Here is a 22,881-nt window from a genome sequence, read left to right on the forward strand (position 1 = left end):
CAAGAGTCATTCGAAATTTTTTACAAGAAATATCAATATCAAAATCCTTGTGTTCCTTAAACAAAATAAGCAAAATCTTCTTAAGCAAAATCTTCTCATACATATTCTCACATCTTATGGAAATAAAAAAAAAAATCAGAATGCCCATTTTAGTTTTCTTTGTAATAGGATTTCTGTGCCCAGATCTTCCTAAAACTACATTAAATTAAATTTAAAAGGTTAAATTTGAAAAAATAAATTGGGGTTATGCCTTGTATCTCTCATACTGCCTTGTTTCTTCCCAGCTGAAACCTGGCAATAGTTAGCATTATTTCAACATTGATAGAAGCTGTGTTAATTTTGAATTTGAAGAAAGTATGTTATTAAAAAGAATGAACTTTTCATAAATGTTTCTTTTGATGTAAATTTTCTTTTGAAGCAACCAAACAATATAGACTTCTTAGGATGGCAGAAACATACCTCCCCATATTCAGTTTTATGTTTTCTTATTAGTAATCAGTTTTCTGAATTTTACTGCCATTTGTGTTGATAATCAGTTAATTGTACAATAAACACAATCAAAAGTATGCAATTTAGAAAAATATGTGTATATTAGTAATTTCTACCTACCTTTCTCAAATATGAGAAAGGTAGGTAGAATAAACTTGAAATTAAAGATAAAAACAGCATTATTAGTAAAGTATAAACATATACTTCCAATGGGCACTTTAAAGAATCCAGTGTTCTTATATCAACCAAAATACATACAGTTTAGAGACATCGTACACTGACTGATATTTTGGTTATGAATAATTTAATATTTGATTAACAGTATGCTGCCTACTAATTTATTAGAGAATCCCACATTTTGATATGTGGACTCCTCCCATCCCAGAATATATTGGGTTATGATATATATGAGTACAACGAACAGTTGTACAGAGAAATAGAGTGAGCCAGTAAATCAGAATGTCTTGTAATGGGGAATTTTTACTTTCCAGATATTGACTGGAACTTGTGGGTTGGTCACTTGCACACTAGCAAGACTTTTGTGGATTTATTGAAGGATTGTTTTCTACAGAAACACATTTGAGAGGCAACCAGAGGGAGTAATACTTTTGATCTGATTATTCATGCATTAAGAATTTATAGATTAAGAAACTACTGGGTGACAGTGATCACAATGTACTGATGTGAGTTTTACTTCAAGATGTAACTACCATCAAGGGAAAAGGGAACAGTTTTTGCTTTCATAGAGATGACTACAGTGGTCTCAGACAGTTTTTAAATTCTATACAATGGGGTCAACTGATGATGTTACCAACGGTGAATTCTAAATGGGAAGTTTTCAGGGACTTAATCTTGGAGGCTACTAGGCTTTTACCAACTAAGAAATACTGTTCAAGGTTCAGGCCTAAATGGATAACACATGAAATAATGAAGCTCATGGCAGAGAAGAAAAATGCATGGGATGCATATAAATTATCAGATGACACAGAAGCCTATTGCGGACATAAGCTAGTCTGTAATCAAGTCATAAAGAAAGTAACAGATGAAATAATGAAGCTCATGGCAGAGAAGAAAAATGCATGGGATGCATATAAATTATCAGGTGACACAGAAGCCTATTGTGGACATAAGCTAGTCTGTAATCAAGTCATAAAGAAAGTTAGGCAGGTAAAAGCAGATTACGAGAAATCTTTGGCAAAAGATGCAAATAAAAACAGCAAAAAGTTCTTTACTTATGTAAACTCAAGAAGGAAGGGGATGAATCAGATCGGTCCACTTAACATAGAAGGTTCGACTATTGATGATTCTGCTCTAGTAGATGATAAACTGAATGAGTATTTTGCATCTACATTCACAAATGAGTTATTCAAGAAGGGGAACGCCAGAAGTTTATAAAACTAACAGGGAGCTACATGATTTTGTAATAACTGAGAGCAAAGTGGAGGAGAAATTGTTGAAGTTAAACATAAAAAAGGCATCTGGGATTAGCATTAGCATTAGCATTAGTAGAGGCATTTGATGCAAGAAAGCAGGCTTATGCAGCATCAGCCAAAAAAAATAAAAAATAAAAAATAATAAAAAAAAAAAATAATAAATAAATAAAAAATAACCACTTCCACTTCACCCCTCTGTTCGTTCAAAATACCTGTCCAGCTGAGCCTTAAACTTATTTAGGCTATCAACTTCCACGACAAGGGATGGAAGTCTATTCCAGCAACCAACCACCCGCTGGCTAAAGGCAAATTTCCTCACATCTATCCTACATCTGTCTTTCCTCAATTTGAATTTATGCCCTCTCAGGTGATTATTCTGAGCAAGAAGAAGAATACCATCAGCATTGAGCATGCTCAAACCATTCAAGGCTTTATACACCTCTATCAGATCACTTCGCCGGTGCCTAGTCTCCAGACACTGTAATTTGCAAAATGTAAGCCTTTCGTCGTAAGAGCATCCCTTTGTTCCATTCACTAATCTTGTTGCCCTTCTCTGTACTCGTTCCAGCATCTCTACATCCTTCTTGAAATGAGGCCTCCAGACCTGTATACAGTACTCTAGGTGCGGTCTGACCATTGCCTTATACAAGGGAATAATCACCTCCTTATCCCTGCTGGAAAGATTCCTATATATCATCGACAATACACCATGAGCTACTCTTGCAGCCCGTCTGTACCGCTCAGAAAACTTCATATCTGCCTGCACAACCACCCCCAGGTCCCTTTCATTCTCTACCACTGTCAGTGTAGTAGCACAGAGTTGATACGTTGCTCTGGGGTTGCTGTTTCCCATATGTAGTACTTTACATTTGTCAATGTTAATCTTCATTTGCCACCTCTCAGCCCATCTGCTCAACCTATCTGCTCAACCTTTCCAGATCTTGTTGCGGTACCATAGTGTCAGTAGTGTCCTTGAAAACACTGCCAACCTTCGTATCGTCTGCAAACTTGGACATTAAGCTTGATATACCATCATCAATATCATTTATAAATACAGAAAACAATAATGGACCCAATACTGAATCCTGAGGGACTACACTAATAACATTAGTCCACGATGAGCAGTGTCCATTGATTACCACTCTCTTCTCCCCCTCAACCACCCCTTTATCCATAGCAGCAATTTGCCTCCAATGCCACACTGCTCCAATTTGTGCAGCAGTCTTCCATGTGCAACAGTATCAAAAGCCTTTCTAAGATCCAAGTATATAATATCAAAGTTATTCCCTGCATCCAGTTCTTTTGTGGCTTCATCATAGTATCCAATCAAATTGGTCAGGCAAGACTTCCCCTTAACAAAACCATGCTGTGTCTGAGCTATAACTGAAGTCTTGTCTAGATGATCCTGCAGTGCTTCTTTAACCAGTGCCTCCATTAATTTTCCAGGAACAGAAGTTAAACTAACAGGTCTATAATTATTTGTGTCGCCCTTTGATCCTCCTTTGTGAATTGGGGTCACATTTCCACATCTCCAGTCCATGGGTACTTCCCCTGAGTCCAAGGAAGCTCTCATAATTATGGCTAAGGGTTTGCTTATTTCCTTTAATATAACTGGATAGATCCCATCCACCCCAGGTGCCTTTCTTGTATTTATCTTCAACAATTTCTCCTCCACTTTGCTCTCAGTTATTACAAGATTCTCTAGCTTACTGCCAGAGTTGAATACACCTCTGGCATTCCCCTCGCTGAATAACTCCTCATGTATGAATGTCGATGCAAAATATTCATTTAGTTTGTTAGCTACCTGAGCAGGATCATCAACAGTTGACCCATCAATATCAAGTGGACCAATCTGATTCAACCCCTTCCTTCTAGAGTTTACATAAGTAAAGAACTCTTTGCTGTTTTTCTTTGCATCCCTTGCCAAAGATTTCTCGTAATCTGCCTTCGCCTGCCTAACCTCCTTTGTAACTTGGTTACAGATCAACTTGTATCTATCATAGGCTTCTGTGTCACGTGTTAATTTGTATGTATCCCATGCATTTTTCTTCTCTGCCATATGTCTCATTAGTTCATCTGACATCCACTTAGGCCTAAACCTTGAACAATATTTCTTAGTTGGTATGTAAAGCCTAGTAGCTTCTAAGATAAGTTCTTTGAATGCTTCCCATTTTGAATTTGCTGTTGGTAACATCATCAGTTGGTCCCACTGTATAGAATTTAAATACTGTCTCAGTCCATCGTAGTCGCCTTTACGAAAGCAATAACCCTTCCCTTTACCCCTAATGGTAGTTACCTCTTTGAGTAAATCCCACTCCAGCACACTGTGATCACTGCCACCTATGGTTCATTTACCTGCAGATTCTTAATGCATGAAGAATCACTACTGATTATCAAATCAAGAGTATTACTCCCTCTAGTTGCCTCCTGAACATGCTGAACATGTAGTGTGTGAGTGACCTACCCCAAATTCCAGTCAATATCTGGGAAATTAAAATCCCCCATTATAAGACTCTGATTTACTGGCCCACTCTATTTCCCCGTACAGTTTCTTATTGTACTCATCAGAGTCATTAGGCCTATAGCACACTCCTACTCTCAATTTTGATCTCCCAATGCTTATGTCACACCAAACTGACTCGACACTGCGCTGTCCAGCAATGTCGACTGGCTTCACTTCCTTGGATTTTATGTATTTCTTAACTAATAGCATAACCCCTCCTCCCTTCCTGTCCTGTCTATCCTTTCTGTACACATTGTACTCCCCAAATTCCAGTTCTGCATTCCTTATATCTGTGTGACACCACGTCTCTGAAATCCCCACAATATTTGCCTTTGATGTTTTGAGCAATACCTCAAATTCATCAAATTTATTTACTAAACTCCTAGCATTGGTGTACACGCAAGTATACATGCACCTGTACTTTTTCTTAGCTACCCTAACACAACCTATGTGTTTATTTGTACCCCAATGATTCCCAGCAGTCTCTGAAATATCCTGCATCTTATTTTCCAGGCTGCAGCTCATTCCAATAGAAGCAGTGCAAGAATCACTTTCACCTCTGCCAGTGGCTACTGTTAATCTATTAGTCCTTGTATCCCTCCAATCTAGCAGTTTTCCGACCCATCTAACACTACCTCGATAGCATCAGCAAACATTCTTTCACCCTTTCTATTTAAGTGTATCCCATCCCTGTAGAAGCAGTCTCTCCTGTTAACAAGTACAGACCAGGCTGAAAAAAATTCTACCCCTTGAGCCTTGCACAATCCTTCCAGGGCCGAATTGAATAACAGGGCTCTCATCATATACTCCCTCCTATCGTGTCTGGGCAGAATTGCAGACACTTTCAAATTCAACCCTAATTCACGGCTTTTTTTCAACAGTGACCTGTACTTGTTAAGTAATTCTGCCGGTCTCCTACTCTTAATATCAGTAGTGCCAACGTGTAGAACTATATCACCTTTTGTGCCCTTAAAAGATGATATCCGCTCTACAACGTCATCATCCTTTGCCCCTGGCAGACATACCCTGGTCCTGTTCCACCTATCCTTTTTACAAAGCATGTTTCCTGTTTCCCTGACAATAGAGTCACCAACAACTACTAGTTCCTTTGGGACCAGTGCATTCTGCCTTGGGGGCTGCCGCTGTGTTGCGCGATGACCAAGTGCAAGCTCTGGCATTGTTGTGGGCAGCTGAGAGCTTGATGGGCCCCTCACTTTTAATCCTTTGAGGGCATCCACCCTGTCCTTCAAGCTGTCATATAGGCCCATAGCAATGCTGAGTTGTCGCACTTCCTTGATTTCCTTACACTCCTTGCATCGCACATACACAAAGACATCCACCATGGCAGTATCATGTCCCGTACCTGACTGCTCCACATTAAAATGCAAGTAGTGCATTTTAATAGGCTGTGATTCAGAGGGCAACTGCCCCCCTCAGTTCTCCCCTGAGCCACAGCACTCCCATTAGCTTGAGCCTTTTGCTTTGCTGCTCTGGATGGGATCTATCCAGTTATATTGAAGGAGGCAGTGAGGGAAATTAGCATACCCTTAGCCATAATTATGAGAGCATCCTTAGATTCAGGGGAGGTCTCCATGGACTGGAGATGTGCAAATGTGTTCCCAATTCACAAATAATTATAGACCTCTTAGTTAAACTTCTATTCCGGGGAAAATAATGGAGTCACTGATAAAAGGAGTAATGCAGGATAATCTAGACAAAATGCAGTTACAGTTCAGACAAAGCATGGGTTTGTTATCTTGTCTGACCAATTTGATTGGATACTACAATGTGGTCACAAAGGAACTGGATGCAAAAAATAATTTTGATATATACTTGGAATGCATGATGCTGTTGATACCGTTGCACATGGAAGACTGCTGTACAAATTGGAGCGGTATGGCATTAAGGGCAAATTGCTGCAATGGATAAAGGGATGGTTGAGTGGGAGACAGCAGTGAGTGGTAATAAATGGACTAATGTTATTAGTGGAGTACCTCAGGGTTCGGTGCTGGGCCCATTGTTGTTTTGTGTATTTATCAATGATATTGATGAAGGTATATCAGGTTTAATGCCTAAGTTTGCAGATGATACAAAGGTTGGCAGGGTTGTGAATAACAGTAATGACTGTATGCTGTTGCAACAGTATCTGGAAAAGTTGAGTAAATGGGCTGAGAAGTAGCAACTGAAGTTTAACATTGACAAATGCATAGTACTGCATGTGGGTAGCAGTAACCCAAGAGAAACAAACTAACTGTGTGGTACTACATTCAAGGAGGTGGAGAATGAAAAAGACCTGGGGGTAATTGTGCAGTCAGATATGAAGTTCTCTGAGCAGTGCAGATGGGCAACCAGAGAAGGTCATGGAGATTTGTCAATGATATATAATAATTTTGCTAGCAGAGACAAGGAGGTGATTATCCCTTTGTATAAGGCAGTGGTCAGGCCACACCTTGAGTACTGTGTACAGGTCTGGAGGCCTCATTTCAGGAAGGATGTAGAGTTGCTAGAATGAGTACAGAAAAGGGCAACAAGATTGGTGAAAGGAACAAAGGGGTGCGCTTAAAGAAGAAAGGCTTATGTTCTGCAAGTTGCAGCATCTGGAGACTAGGCATCTGTGAGGTGAGGCGATCTGACTGAGGTCTATAAGGCCTTGAATGGTTTGAGCAGGCTCAGTGCTGACGGGATACTTCTGCTTGTTCAGATTAAGAACCTGAAGGGCATAGATTCAAATTGAGGAAAGACAGTTGTAGAATAGATGTGCAGACGTTTGCCTTTAACCAGTGGGTAGTTGATTGCTGTTACAGACTTCCATCTGTTGTTGTGGAAGTTGATAGCTTAAATCAATTTAAGGCAAAATGTGAAGGTTTTTTTTTTTTTTTGGTTGATGCTGTATAAGCTTTCTTTCTTGCATCATATGCCTCTGCTAATGAGAGACATCTGAAAATTCTGTGGCCTCAACTAGAAATATACATCAGTCATAGATGTTTTGCATTGACACTATATATTTTAAATCCTTTTTTTTTACAAAATGTATAGTATAAAACCCCTTTTACTTATTGAAAATAGCAAGTATCAAAAATTTGAGCAGAAAAGGTTGCTTAAATTGTAACAGCTTGCACCAAAATAAGGAAGATTTTTGTAACTGCTTATACGAGTTCACCTCCAAAACCAAGAAAGAAAACTGCAAAGTTTTCAATGGAAACACCCCCCTCATCACCCATTGCCAAAAATTTCAAAGCCACAATTTTTTGGAATATCAGGTAAATTATTTTAGCAAACTTTTTTTTAAAGGGGTCACTACTTTGAGTGAGATTGTGCATCTCTCATTACCATATTATGGAGAGAAATCAAGTAAAACAGAAGAGGAATATTGAAATGTACAGTTCCACCAGGGCAATGCTTCTTTTACACAAACATATCACACCTCAGGTTGAATGCCATTCATAATGTTTGTCTTTATTGCAAATCTGAAAAAACTGTTTGAAATGTCGATTTTTCCCTGATAAAAACAATAAAAACATTGTGATAAGTGACTTGCATGACTTTTTTAAAGGCCCAAGTTGGCTTTGTTGTTGTTATTGGGTTTTTTAGAAGCATCAGTAACTAAGGCCATGTTGCTCCATGTATATTGTGTAAATTGCATGTGTTCTGAGGTCGGTTTTCTGTTTTACTGGATGAAAAACCTGAGCGTTTCCAGGAGAAAAAACCATGCTACCCTTGCCTGAAACCAACTAACTCAGCCACATTGTGAAAAAGACCCATAAAAATTCCTCCTGCCATCACCAGGATTCAAATTCGGGTCTTTTCCACCCTGTGTGGAGAGGATGGCGATCCTACCAACTGTGCTACCCATGAGGCCCAAGTTGACTTTGTATTAGTATTAGCAATATAATGTAATTTACAGTATCCCATTCTTTCTTATAACCTACAAATAAGTGCTGTACTTTCTCACTGGAAATGAAAACACAATCTTAGTCACTGCTGCTCTCAGTATGTGATCTAATGTTTTCCAAAGCTCTAAGATAAAATTTAAAATATAAGCTATGTACAGAATTTGAAAAAGGCAGTTTCTTTTCTTTTTTTTATTTTTGTTGTTGTTAGTTGTTGGCGCATCAGCTTCTGTGGCCATAATGCACCTCCAGAGGTTTTTACACTACTCTGATCCAAGCCCGAGGTGGGATTCGAACCCGCGACCTTTGGGTTGCCAGGCAGGCACTTTACTTACCCAGCTAGCCCAGTTGGCAGGGCAGTTTCTACCAAGATAATTAGCACACACTGGATTTTGCACTCTTTTCCTGGCACTCATGATATTAACAATATTCAAATTAAGTATGAACAAACCTATGATTGTAGTAACACCTGCTTACTAAATAATACCTTTTGAATTTGTAGGCCCTTCAACCAGTAAAAACTTAGCTCATATTTTTACAGGAACATTTTTAATTTTAACGCTACTCAAATTCAACTTTATTTCTGACAGTATCATCTTCTTGGTATTCGCACTAGTTGAACATTGAGATCTTTTACCAGGCCTTATAACAGTTACAGGAGATAAATTATCTATTCCATAAGTCTTACCAAAATCCATGACTACTTCACCAAAAAGCTTCTTCAGAATAATGTTAATATTCCCTACACTAGCCAAGTACAATTTCCAAGTAATCTGTCCCATCCCTTAAATTTTATGGAAGGTAGGTAGATGATTGTCTACTTATAGGCAAATCAGACACCATAAATACAATCTTTCATGAGTTGAATAATGTAGATGAAAGGCTACAATTCAGAAGAGAGAAAACAACATAAACTTCCTAAATCTAACGTTAACAAGAAATGTCACCAAAATCTGTACTAAAATATTGATCACCAACTTATATTTTATTTATTATTTTTATTTATTTATGTATGTGGTGCAATGCTAATTCAGTAAGATGCCAAAGAAATATGATGTAGCATTTTAAGAAGATATACACAAGATTTTCCAAAAGATGTAGTAAAGGTAACATGTTTGTCTACTCACATAACGCTGCACTGCATTGAAATAAAAAGAAATGATTTTTGGAATCATTTACAAATTGGATTCTATCATTTATCTTTTGGATGTTTAGTTAACAACTATAAGATATTGATCACAAACCTACAAATAAGGGAACTTATTTACATTTTGACAGCTACGGACCCCTTTCTCACAAAAAAAATCTATTTTAATAGCCCAGTTCAGCAATGTGTTCAAGTATTCAACGATGGAGGATGATTTTAAACAGAAAATCAAATCACTTGAGAGACCAACTGCGGTTACCCAAAATGGCTCATAAACAGTGTCTTAAATACTGCTGAAAGAAATAGTAAAGAAAAACCAAAATGAGAAGTGATAAAAAAAACAATGGATAGGCCTCCCATATGTTGACATGTACCAACACCCTTTGAAAAAAATTTTCAAAGATTCCGGGGTAAACCTAGTCTTTGGCAGCTCCAAGAAACTATGGGCGTACCTTAAAAATTCAACAAACAATAATAAAACAGATTTTAAACAACAAACTAACATACTTTGTGCAATTCCTTGCACAACAGACAGGCAGCACAAGAGCATCGCTACATACACTAATGAGCCAAAACAATATGACCACCTATCTAATATGATGTTGGTCCTCCACGTGCAGCCAAAACAACTCGTAGCCGGCGAGGCATGGATGCTACAAGATTTCTAAATGTGTCTTGTGGTATCTAATACCAACACGTAACCAGCAAATCCTTTAACTCCATGGTTAAGACGCTGCAGATTGGAGTTTCTGTTCCAACACACAAACCACAGATGCTCGATAGGATTGATGTCTGGGGAATTTGGAGCACAATACCTGGAAGTCTTCCTCATGTTCCACGAACCAGTCTCAAACAATCTGGGTGGTGTGGCATGGTGCATTATCCTGCTGAAAGACGGCACCGTCTGAGGGGAAGACCGTTGCCATGTAAGGGTGTACCTGGTCAGCAATGATGTTTAGGTAGGTGGTAGATGTCAGAGTGCCCAGCACATGGATGACTGGACCCAGGGTATCCCAGCAGAACATCACTCAAAGCATGACACCACCACCACCACCAGCTTTATTTCGTCCCACGGTGCATCCGGGCACTATCACTTCCCCAGGTAAACGACGCACACATATACCCAGCCGTCCACATGGTGCAACATGAAACGTGATTCATCGAACCAGACAACCTTCTTTCAATCATTCAAAGTCCAGTTTTGGTGCTCGCGTGCCCATTTTAGGCACTGTCAGTGAACTGTGGTTAGCATGGGCGCTTGGAGCGGCTATGCAGCCCCATTTTCAGCAGGGTTCAATGTACTGTGTGTTGTGACACATTACTCCTGTCACCAGCATTCCAATTACTGATGAGTTGCGCCATAGTCGCCCTTCTGTTGCCACATACCATCTGGGAGAGCCTTCACTCACCTTGAGCATCGATGAGCCGTGGTTGTCCAACACCTCATTGGCAGTTCGTGGGTTCCCCCTTCTCGGATCACTTTCGGTGGGTACTAACCACGGCTGACTGTGAGCATCCCACCAGCCATGCCGTTTTGCATATGCTCTGACCGAGTCATCTGACCATTTACAATTTGGCCTTTGTCAAACTCGCTTAAGTCTGCTGCCTATTCCATCTGAAGAACAAGAGTAACACTGATTAACGGAGCTCAGTATCAGGTGTTTTTTATAGTGTGCCCCAACCTGCGCAGTAGTTCACCTGCAGTTGCATCGATTTGCATAACGACTCGCTGGTCATAATGTTTTGGCTCATCAGTGTAGTGGAATCTAAAAACACAAAAGCAGTTTAAAAGTAGCCTCAAATAATAAAGAAAAAATATAGATGGACAGAAAAAATTAGTTTTAGAGGACATTACCCATCGTTTGAAAACACATAATATTAGACAAACAAGACATAAAGCTTTTGCTCATGTATTTTGGAAGGTGGGGAGTTTACCTGTCCTGTTAGCAACCATTAGGCCATTTGCGGTGATGAAATCTTCTACAAGAGAAGTTCTACGATCAAGATGGTAAACATACATTCTACCATACCACATCAATTGTTGTTGTTATTTTGGTTTTTAGGAGCATTAGGCCATATTGCTCCGGGATATGTGGTGGCCATTCCCTGACCTTTCCGCATCCTCCATATTTGATGGTGACGGGCTCGAACCCCGGTCTAATCAAGAAGCATGTGCTACGTACTGCTGCTCCTTCCCACCTGGCTACGGGGGTGCCATACCACATCAAAGATGAGCAGTTTGAGTCCATGATGACGATTGAATCTTTGGTTCAAGAATGGACCATGGCCTTGGCCCAGTATTGCATGATCGTTGAATCATGATCTCCTGGTCTCCAGTAAAGATATTGATGACAGGGATATAACATAAATTTCTTCTAAGTTTACCAACTATTTGTGTAAGCGGGCTATGCAGATGATTATTTCTGGTAATTGTAAGGTTTGATTTCTGATGACAATAGCTGTGGAGCAGAAAATCCCTCAGGTCTGTACTACTCTGTAGGTAATGGTATTTGATGACTTTATCTGTACTGGTATAGGGCTCCTGCAGGCAGAAAACATGGAGGTTCTTTTCATGTATCTTTAGATGCAATTGATCTACAATCATGCAGGACCTCTGTGCATTTATTTGTAGAAACTGCAATCCTTGTATTCTGCTTTCTTGAAGGCCTCTGTCCATAATGATTTCTTGATTTGATCTGAGTTGCTCTTGCACCTTCAGATACACTGGACATTTAACATTCCAGATGTAGTTGTGTTATTTCTTTGCAGCTTTGCAATTTGCATAAGACAGACTGAAATTTTTATTTGGGAATTCTTTAGTTGTCCTTTCTTAGTGTAATGGCTACACACTGGCTCTTTACTATTAAATGCAGTCCTGAGTCCTTTAATTTTTTCCAGGCACTGAGGGAAACCTCAAGGATAATGTTCACTTGGATGGTAGATCTTGTCTTAATCTGGTATTTAAGTTTTATTTCTTAACTAAAATCCTCTCTTGTTACAATTTCACTCAGGTTTTTGTTTGTAGAGATCATCCAAAAGGTCCTTTGCGTCAGGTTTTTGTCAATGTCAAATGCTATTAGACTTTGGCCTTTTTTGATTCAAGGTTTGAGCAACCAACCCCAGATTTTACACTATAGAACAGGTAAGCAGTTCATTTAAATCTTGTTTTGACACCACCTCGATTATAACTTCTTTGTCTTTTATCATTCCTTCAATGAAGAACTGCATGAATCAGTTTATTTTAGACTAATAAAATATTAGGGCAGAAACCCTCAAACTATGACACCAGTTAGTGCAATTTCATCATTACTACATAGTTGAATTTTAAGATAAACCAAATTTTGTGCTTTAGGCATCATTATTATAGCATTCCATATTGTGAAGTCTCTCACAAAGGAACTTCACAATATGGAACATTATAATAATATTGCCTAATTCTGTTACTTCAAATAAGTAACACTTCCCATTAAAGAAGGCTACTGTTACTTATTCTAAGTTGAGTACCATCACTCAAACAGCACTCTTTCAAAGCTATTTGTCCTCTCATCAGTGAATGGGTGTGTACCCCGAGCTACAAGAGCTGACGGCTCAGTAGTGCCTTGTTTACACAATATTCAATTGAGAATAATTAACAGTAGGCCTCTCTTATGGAAAAGTTTACTTATTCAAAGTATAAGAGGAAAGCAACTCATTCTGAGGGATTTCCCAATGTGAGATGTTATAATAATGATGTCTAATGTACAAACTTCATTTGTCTTAAAATTTAAAAATACAATTTCAATGTAATAATACAATTTCACTAACCAATGTCATAGTTTCAGTGTTACGTAGTTGAGGCTTTCTGCCCTAAGACTTTATTAGTCTAAGAAGCATACCTTTTGGGATCTCTCATATTGTGTAAATAAATCACAACTTGATCATCTCTTATACCTCAAGGTATCTACTCGCCTAACAATGAGATACCAAATTCCTTTGAAACAGTGCCATCTAGGTAGTGGTACTTGACTGAGAATAAGTAACAGCAGATTTCTCTACTGCTAGTAGGGAAGTGTTACTATTTGAAGTATAAGAGGACGGCAACTCATTTTGAGGAATTTCACAATAGACGTTATTATAATGATGCATAACGTACAAACTTTTTGTATCTTAAAATTTGGTTATGTAGTAATGATGCAGTTTCACTAAGGTCATAAAAAGGACTTATCTGAGTTCTGAAGACTACAAAAACTTGTTGCCATGTTGACTGAGAGTTTGCTAAATTATTTTTTAAGTATTTGAAAAATCCACTGAAAAAAAACAGCTTTCAGGCAGTACAGTGGAGGTGTTGGATTATCTCTTGTTCATTAACATTAGTTTTGCTATTTCTACATTCCCATCTAGAGGAGGGACCGTTTAAATAAACAAAAATCCAAAATGGCAGAAAAAAAAGCAAAAGAACAAAAACGGGCCATATTTTTACAAATAGTGAGCAAAACCAGGGAGCAAAGAAATCTACATTTAATATTTTCTTTTTAACCAGTAATATTTTAAACAATATTGAAACTGTATTATTTATTAATAAAAAATATAATGTTTTATTAAACATGATATTTTTATACATATTTGCAAATTTTTTTCTGAGAGTGACAGATTTACTCTCAGGAAACCCGTTATTTAACTAGAATTTGCACCTACATCATATCACTTAGAAACTATATTGATTCTAGTGAAAAAGATTGCTAATTATATTTGTCTCTTATGAGTATGTATGTTAATTCCAATCCTTTAAAAAACCAGTTATTCTTCTTTTACTGAATACTAGTTTTTTTTTTTTTTTTTTAATTATAGCATGTGACTGTGACCCAACAGGATCTTTAACTCTTCAGTGTGATACGGTTGGTCAGTGCCAGTGCCGACCTAACAGAGAAGGAAAGCGATGCAATATCTGTAGAGAGAATAAATATAGTAGAGGTACTGTGTGCATAGGTAAGTAGGCACTGAACGTAGTTTTTCTCTATTCAGTGGAGATTTGCAGAATTTTAATAAATTGGGGCAAAATCTTAGTAATGTATATAGGATCATCTATATGCTTCTGTAATGCATATGTTAGCATTAAGATTAGCATTAGTAGAGGCATATGATGCAAGAAAGCAAGCTTATTTACATCAGCCAAAAAAAAAAAAAAAAACCTTGCCATTTCACCAATCCATTCACTCCAAATGTTTGTCTAGTTCTGCCATGAACTTATTTAAATAGTTGACTTCCACTACAACAGAAGGAAGTCTGTTCCAACTATCAACCACCTGCTGGCTAAAAGTAAATTTCCACACATCTATTCTACAACTGTATTTCCTCAATTTAAATTTATTTCCCCTCAGGCAGTTAATCTGGGCAAGAGGAAGAATCCCATCAGAATTGAGCTTGCTCAAATCATTCAAGACCTTATAAACCTCAATCAGATCACCTCACATGTGCCTAGTCTCCAGAAGCTGTAATTTGCAGAACTTAAGCTTTCTTGGTAACAGCAATGCTTTGTTCCACACACCAATCCCATTGCCCTTCTCTGTACTCTTTCCAGCAACTCTACATCTTTCCTAAAATGAGGCCTCTAGACCTGTATACATTACACAAGGTGTGGCCTGACCATTCCCTTATACAAGGGGACATCACCTCCTTATCCCTGCTAACAAAATTCCTGTATATCATTGACAAGACAAGTGGACCAATCTGATTCTTCCTTAACCATTGCTTCCTTGTCAATGATATACATACCTGGGTAGTGCAGACAGGCTACCCTTGCAGCCCGTCTACACTGCCCATTGCTTCCTTAAGTTGTCTGCACTGCTCAGAAAACTTCATATCTGAATGCACAATTACCCTGAGTGTAATAGCACCCAGTTGATACATTACTCTGGGATTACTTGCTACCCATATGCAGAACTTTACATTTGTCAATGTTAAACTTCAGTTGCCACCTCTCAGCCCATCTGCTCAACTTTTCCAGATTCTGTTCAGTAGCATACTACAATAAAAAACGCTACCAATCTTCGTATTGTCTGAAAACTTAGACATTAACCCTGATATATTTTCATCAATATCATTAATCAATACAGAAAACAACAATCGACCCAACACTGAATCCTGGTGGACTCCACTAATAACATTAGTCCATGAAGAACAGTGTCCATTGATACCACTCTCTGTCTTCTCCCACTCAACCATCCTTTTATCCATTGTAGCAATTCGCCCTTAATGCCATACTGCTCCAATTTGTACAGTAATCTTCCATGTGCCACAGTATCAAAAGCTTTCCTAAAATCCCACTATATGATATAAAAATTATTTTTTTGCATCCAGTTCTTTTGTGACCACATCATAGTATCCAGTCAGATTAGTCAGACAAGACTTCCCCTTAATAAACCCATGCTGTGTCGGAACTATAATTGCAGTCTTATCTAGATGATCCTGCATTGCTTCCTTAACCAGTGTCTCCATTAATTTTCCTGGAATAGAACTTAAACTAAGAGGTCTATAGTTACTTGTGTCAAACTTTTGAACCCCCTTTGTGAATTGGTGATACATTTGCACACCTCCAGTCCATGGGGACCTCCCCTGAATCCAAGGAAATTCTCATAATTATGGCTAAGGGTTTGCTTGCTTCCTTTGCTGCCTCTAATATAACTGGATAGATCCTGTCCACCCCCAGATGCCTTTTTTATGTTTAACTTCAACAATTCTCCTCCACTTTGCTCTCAGTTATTACAAAATTATTTAACTGCCTGTTAGAGTTTGATAAACATCTGGCAGTTCCCTCATTGAATAACTTCTCATGTGTGAATGTAGATGCAAAAAGCTACGTCAGCAGGTACATCAATAATGGAACCATCGATGTCAAGTGGACCAATCTGATTCATCTCCTTCCTTCTAGAATTTACATAATTATAGAAGTCTTTGCTGTTTTTCTTTGCATCCTTTGCCCAAGATTTCTCGTAATCTGCGTTTACTTGCCTAATGTCTTTTGTGACTTGATTACAGACTATCTTATATCTACCATAGGCATATGTGTCTCCCGATAATTTATATGCATTTTTCTTCTCTGCCACAACTCTCACTAGATCATCTGACATCCATTTAGGCCTAAACCTTATACAGTATTTCTTAATTGGCATGAAAAGCCTAGTAGCTTCCAAGATTAATTCCTTGAATTCTTCCCATTTAGAATTTGCTGTTGGTAACATCATCAGTTGGTCCCGCTGTACAGAATTTAAAAAAATCGCTAAGACCACTGTAGTCACCTTTATGAAAGCAAAAACCCTTCCCTTTAACCCTGATGTAGTTAAATTATTAAGTAAATCTCACATCAGTACACTGTGATCACTGCCACCAAGTGGTTCCTGTATCTGCAAATTCTTAATGCATGAAGAATCACCGCTGATAATCAGATCAAGAATGTTACTCCCTCTGGTTGCGTCTTGAACATATTGCTGTAGAAAACAATCATCCAATAAATCCACAAATATCTTGCTGGTGTGTGAGTGACCAACCCACAAGTTCCAGTCGATATCTGGGAAGTTAAAATCCCCCATTATAAGACAATCTGATTTACTGGCGCACTCTATTTCTCTGTCCAGTTGTTCATTGTAATCATCAAACTCAATTAGGCCTATAACACACTCCTACTCTCATTTTCCCTTTCCCAGTGTTTGTCACACCAAACTGACTCAACATTGCACTGTCCACCCATGTGAACTGGATGCACTTCCTTAGATTTTACGTGTTTCTTATCTAACAGCATCATCATCCCTCCTCCCCTTCTATCCTGTCTATCCTTTCTGTACACATTGTACTCCCAAAATTCCAATTTTGCATTCCTTATCTTTGCGTGACCATGTCTCTGATATCCCAACATCAGCCTTTGATGTCTTCACCAGCACCTCAAATTCATAAAATTTATTTACTATACTCCTAGTATTGGTGTACATGCAAGTATACATGCACCTGTTCTTACTCTTAGTTACCCTAATGTAACACATATATTTACTAGTTCCATGATGACTCCCATCAGCCTTTGAAATCCCCAGTACTTCGCTTTCCGGGCTGCTGCTCATTCCAATGGAAGCAGTGCAAGAATCACTTTCACCTCTGCCTGTGGCTACCGTTAACCTGTTAGTCTGTGAATCCCTCCCAACCTAGCAGTTTTTCGACCCACATAACACTGCCTCAGTAGCATCAGCATCAAAAGCTTTTATAGAAAGCCATTTTAAATTATGACTGGGTAAAAAAAGTAGTTTAATAGTATGAAAGAAACAAATAAAATAAATAAAAATGTGGGTTGATGTCGCACTCAACACATGCATGAATTATGAGGCTTGATGTATTATGGAGATTTTTTTTTCCATGAAAGGTAGTAAGTGAAAGGTTGAAGGAGGATATATCCCTAAAAGAATAAGCACTGCTAAGTAATTGCAGGAATCAATGTAGTTATGGGAGATTTCAATGTCAAAGTTGGAACAGGCAGGTTTAGCCACACTGTTGGCCTTTTATGCACTGGGAACAAGAAATGAAACGGGAGATGCACTGGTTTACTTCTGTCAAGAGCATGAAATGGTCATTACGAATACCTGGTTCAAGCTACCACCACAAAGATTATACACATGGAAGGTCCCCAATGATGCCCAATCAAAGATTAATCAAAATCAGATCAACATCATTGCCAACCAAAGATTCCGAAACATAATTAAAAGTGTCAAAACCTATTCTGGAGCTGTTGTTTTTATTTGGTGTTTAGGAGCATTAGTAACTAAGGCCATATTGCTTCGGGGATATGCAGTGGCCACGGGCTCGAACCCTAGTCTAATCAAGAAGCGTGTGCTACGCACTGCTGCTCCTGCCCACCTGGCTATGGAGGTACCATCCTGGAGCTGAAATCGGCTCAGATCACTGCCCACTAATAGGAAAGCTGGTTATAAAATTAAAGACAATCAAGAGTAAGGAACTAAAGAATGGCTGGGACAAAGAAAAACTTAGCCAGCTTTTATATGGGAGATATTTCACAAGTACAACCAAAAAGCAAATGGAGTATAGTAATTTCGATCTACTAGATAGAGATGCAGAATCTGAGTGGACCGTAATGACAGATGCTGCAAATGCAATTTTTGGACGGGTCCAAAGGAACGCCAAACAGCAGTGGATGACATACTAGATCTAATGGACTGCAGGAAAAACACTAAGAACTAAGATGTATGACAGTTTGATTAAAAAGGAAATAAGGAAGACAAAACAGGTATGGATGGAGAGATGACGAAAGGATTGAATATCTACATAAGGAACATCTAGTACACGAAAAGTGAAGGAACTATGTAACATCAGGAAAGACTGCACAAGAGGCCATATACTGAATAAAAACAACAGGGAAATTGTGGACAAGCAACAAAAAAAGGAAACTACAAATGTAGAAGCCTTCAAGATGTGGATGCTCAGAAGAATGCTCAAACTTCCATGGACAGATGGAGTCACCAATGAGTGGGTCCTTAAGAGGGCAAGGACCACAAGAACACTACTAACTACAATTGCAAAGAGAAAGACTGTCTACCTTGGGCATGTTATAAAGGCCCACAATATGACCTGCAAGGGAAGATAAAAAGGCAAAAGAAAGGAAGACAAATAAAAAAGATAACATCAAAGAATGGATATAAGAACTATTTCACAAAGCAGGCAACAGAGTTGGGTGGAAAATGGTGGAAAAATGGTCTCCAATGTTCAAATTGAACATGGAACCTGAAGAATAAAAAGAAGTAATTGCAGTTCAAAGTGCAAACTAAGTAATAGTAACACACAAAAGCAATAAACATTAACTTGGACTTCATAAGGTTGAAAGAAATATTACTACTTGGAGAGCAGTATTGGAAAGTCTGTGAGATATGATAAAATAAAATAAACAAGTAATTAGTATTAGTACAAGGTTAGGTCTGTTAGTCAATGTTAGGTTAAGTTTTGAAATAGATTAAAGTTTTGTAATCTATTTCAAAACTTTGTTAATGAACATGAATGGTATTGCTTGTATAATGTGTATTTAGTTTTTGAGGTGCCTTGCAGAGGGTGACAGGTCTGTGCAAGCCACAAAAGTTGTTTGTAGCTCCAAATAGGAATGCTTGTGATATAAGGAAATGTACATAATTTTTCCTTGCAGGAGCCCATGTTATCATAGATTTTTCTTTTTGAACAGAGAAAGTCCTTTCAGTGTTCACCAAGCATCAGTCTGTCCAATGAAAGCACATTTATTTATCATGTGCTAATCTGCTAATGAAAGCATGCATACAGATTCATCACTGTTGAAGAATTAATATTAGCCACATAGTATTAATAGTGACAAATGATGCAAGAAAGCAAGCTTATACAGAATCAACCAAAAAAAAAAAAATTCCCATTTCACCTATCCATCCCTCAAGGCCATGCAAAGGTACTTGGGGGCTCAGATGCAAATAGGATTAGTATTAGTAAAGGCCGCATGGTGCAAGAAAGCCTACGACTTATTCTGCACCAGCCAAAAAAAAAAAAAAAACCCCCCGAATAAAACAATGATAAAAAAAAAATAATAATAACAATTAATAAAAGAAAAGGAAATTAAACCTATCATCCTATGCGTTTCTCTCACCCGAAGGTACTATCCAGATGACCTTTGAATTTCCCCGAACTGTCAGCCTCTACCACCCATGTAGGCAACTTATTCCAGTAATTTATAACTCGCTGGCTAAAATAAAACTTCCTGCAGTCAAATCTAAACATCTCCCCCCGTAACTTGAATTTATGTCCCCTAGTTCTAGCATCATTTATAATCTTGAAAATTTTGTCCTCATTCATTTTACTGATGCCTTTCAGAGCCTTAAACACCTCAATCAAATCTCCTCTAAGGTGTCCAGTTTCCAAACTCTGCAACCAACATATTCAAAGTCTTTCTTCATAAGGACACCCTTTTGTCGATCTCACCAGCCGAGTTACCTGTCTTTGCACCCTTTCAAGAAGCTCGATGTCTTTCTTTATGTGTGCTCTCCATACTTGAACACTGGGGATTTTAGGCATTCTACAGTAGATCCCATTTGTGACTTTATTCATTCTGAGTCTGGTCAACAGGTCATGATAGTATAGTGGGTTCATCCAATCTCATTTGAGACTGGATGAGAATTTTAAACTCTTTCACTGCTGGTTTTTCTGATGACCTTTTTGACCCAGGATTGAAAACTATGGGATTGAGTCAATCCAGATTGGAGAGAGAGGGCAGATACATTTTGGGCTTCTCACTGTGACTGAATTAGTCAGCCTCCAATGAAGACTGCTTGATAAAAAATATCAGTGAATTAAAAATCAAATGCCACATAATTGCATGAGGAAGCAGTGAATGTGAAGGCCTCTTCAGTCAAGTCTGTTGTGATTTATCTCAGATTAAGAGAGTAGGTCTTTCTCTGTGAGTTAGTCTGCTTTGTTTTTTGTTTTTTTTTTAAGCTTGCACATCAGAAAAACCACATGAATCCATTTTACTATGACTAGTGTACTGTACTATGCCTATAGTAGCAGCAGCACATTGCATCAGAATATCCAATGAAAATAACACTTAAGAATGTGTTTATTAACTGCCGTCTGTCTCCTATCCACATAGGCTCTGAACCACAGTGATACCAACTTATAGATCCAGTGTGAAAAATAACCTTTTCTGATGGATCTTATCTAATGCTTTACCAAAGTTCAAGTATATCAAGTTTAAGTTATTTCTTGCATCCAACTGCTTGATAGTGACATCATAGTAATTTAATAGGATAGACAAGAATGAGTTCCCCTTTATATCATGCTGTGATCCTTTTAGGCTTGGCGCCTCCATAGCCAGGTGGGAAGGAGCAGCAGTGCGTAGCACACGCTTCTTGATTAGACCGGGGTTCGAGCCCGTCACCACCAAATATGGAGGATGCGGAAAGGTCAGGGAATGACCACTGCATATTCCCAGAGCAATATGGCCTTAGTTGCTAATGCTCCTAAAAACCAAATAACCAACCTTTTAGGCTTTTAATCCTGTCAGAGTGATCCTGTAGTTCACCCTCAACTTCCGATTCCTTAATTTTCTCTACCACAGATATCAAATTTAACAATCTGTAGTAGTAGTCCATTTCTCATTAGTTCCACCCATGTGGATTTGAGAAATGTGGGACTTCTCTAGTACACCTGGGTTGAAAGGGAGGAAATTACCCATGAGTCTTATCATAATTAATCCTACTGGTTTGAAGAAGTCATTTGCTACCTCCCTTAGTATAATTCCAAATATGACTTATTACTTGGTATACAATGAAATACAGCAAAATGAATACCATTTTTATAATGAAAACATTTCTAGGACTTGGCTGACTTCCCATTATAACACTAGGTGGCAGTGATCACATTGTACTGATGTGGGATTTACTTAAAGATGTAACTACCATCAGGGGTGAGGGGAAGGGTTTTTTCTTTCGCAAAGGTGCCTACAATGGTCTCAGATAGTTTTTAAATTCTATACAGTGGGATCAACTGATGATGTTACCAATGGTGAATTCTAAATGGGAGGCATTCAGGGAATTAATCCCTGAATGCCTCCCATTAGTACTAGGCTTTTCATACCAACTAAAAAATACTGTTCGAGGTTTAGGCCAAATAGATATCAGATGAATTAATGCGGCTTGTGGCAGAAAATAAAAATGCATGGGATGCATATAAATTATCAGGCAGCACAGAAGCCTATGGCAGATATAAGCTAGTGTGCAATCAAGTCAGTCACAAAGTAGATTAGGCAAGTGAAGGCAGGTTACGAGAAATCTTTGGAGGTTGACAGGGTTGTTAATGACAGTAATGATAGTATGCTATTGCAACAGGATCTGAAAAAGTTGAGCAGATGGGCTGAGAGGTGGAAACTGAAGTTTAACATTGACAAACATAAAGTACTGCATATGGGTAGCAGTAACCCCAGAGTACCGTATCAACTGGGCGGTATTACACCCAGTTACTTATATAATCTCTAGAAGGAAAGGGATGAATCAGATTGGTCCACTTAACGTAGACGGTTTGACTACTGATGATCACGCTCAGGTTGTTGATAAACTGAATGAGTATTTTGCATCTACATTCACACATGAGCAGTTATTCAAGGAGGGGAACGCCAGAAGTTTAACAAACTCTAACAGGGAGCTACATGATTTTGTAATAACTGAGAGCAAAGTGGAGGAGAAATTGTTGAAGTTAAACATAAAAAGGCACCTAGGGTGGATGGGATCTGTCCAGTTATATTATAGGAGGCAGCAAAGGAAGTAAGCAAACCCTTAGCCATAATTATGAAAGCTTCCTTGGACTTAGGTTGGACTTCCTCGGACTTCCTTGGACTCATCGCGGACTAATGTTATTAGTGGAGTCCCTCAGGGTTCAGTG

At 38.4% G+C, this 22,881-nt stretch overlaps 1 protein-coding gene across 4 annotated transcripts in view; it reads left to right on the forward strand.

Annotated features, from left to right (window-relative positions):
• Positions 1–22,881, forward strand: part of LOC150087322 (laminin subunit gamma-1-like) — a 327,255-nt gene that overhangs the window by 198,712 nt on the left and 105,662 nt on the right. For all 4 annotated transcript variants that reach the window (XM_090371124.1, XM_090371125.1, XM_090371126.1 and 1 more), the window contains one exon: positions 14,290–14,427. In XM_090371124.1, the coding sequence (XP_090227250.1) occupies positions 14,290–14,427 (138 nt within the window). The remainder of the gene's footprint in view (positions 1–14,289; positions 14,428–22,881) is intronic.

Source organism: Mastigoproctus giganteus, chromosome 4 (assembly GCF_048544385.1).
Source record: "Mastigoproctus giganteus isolate SK-2022 chromosome 4, ASM4854438v1, whole genome shotgun sequence".
Lineage (NCBI taxonomy): Eukaryota > Metazoa > Arthropoda > Arachnida > Uropygi > Thelyphonidae > Mastigoproctus > Mastigoproctus giganteus.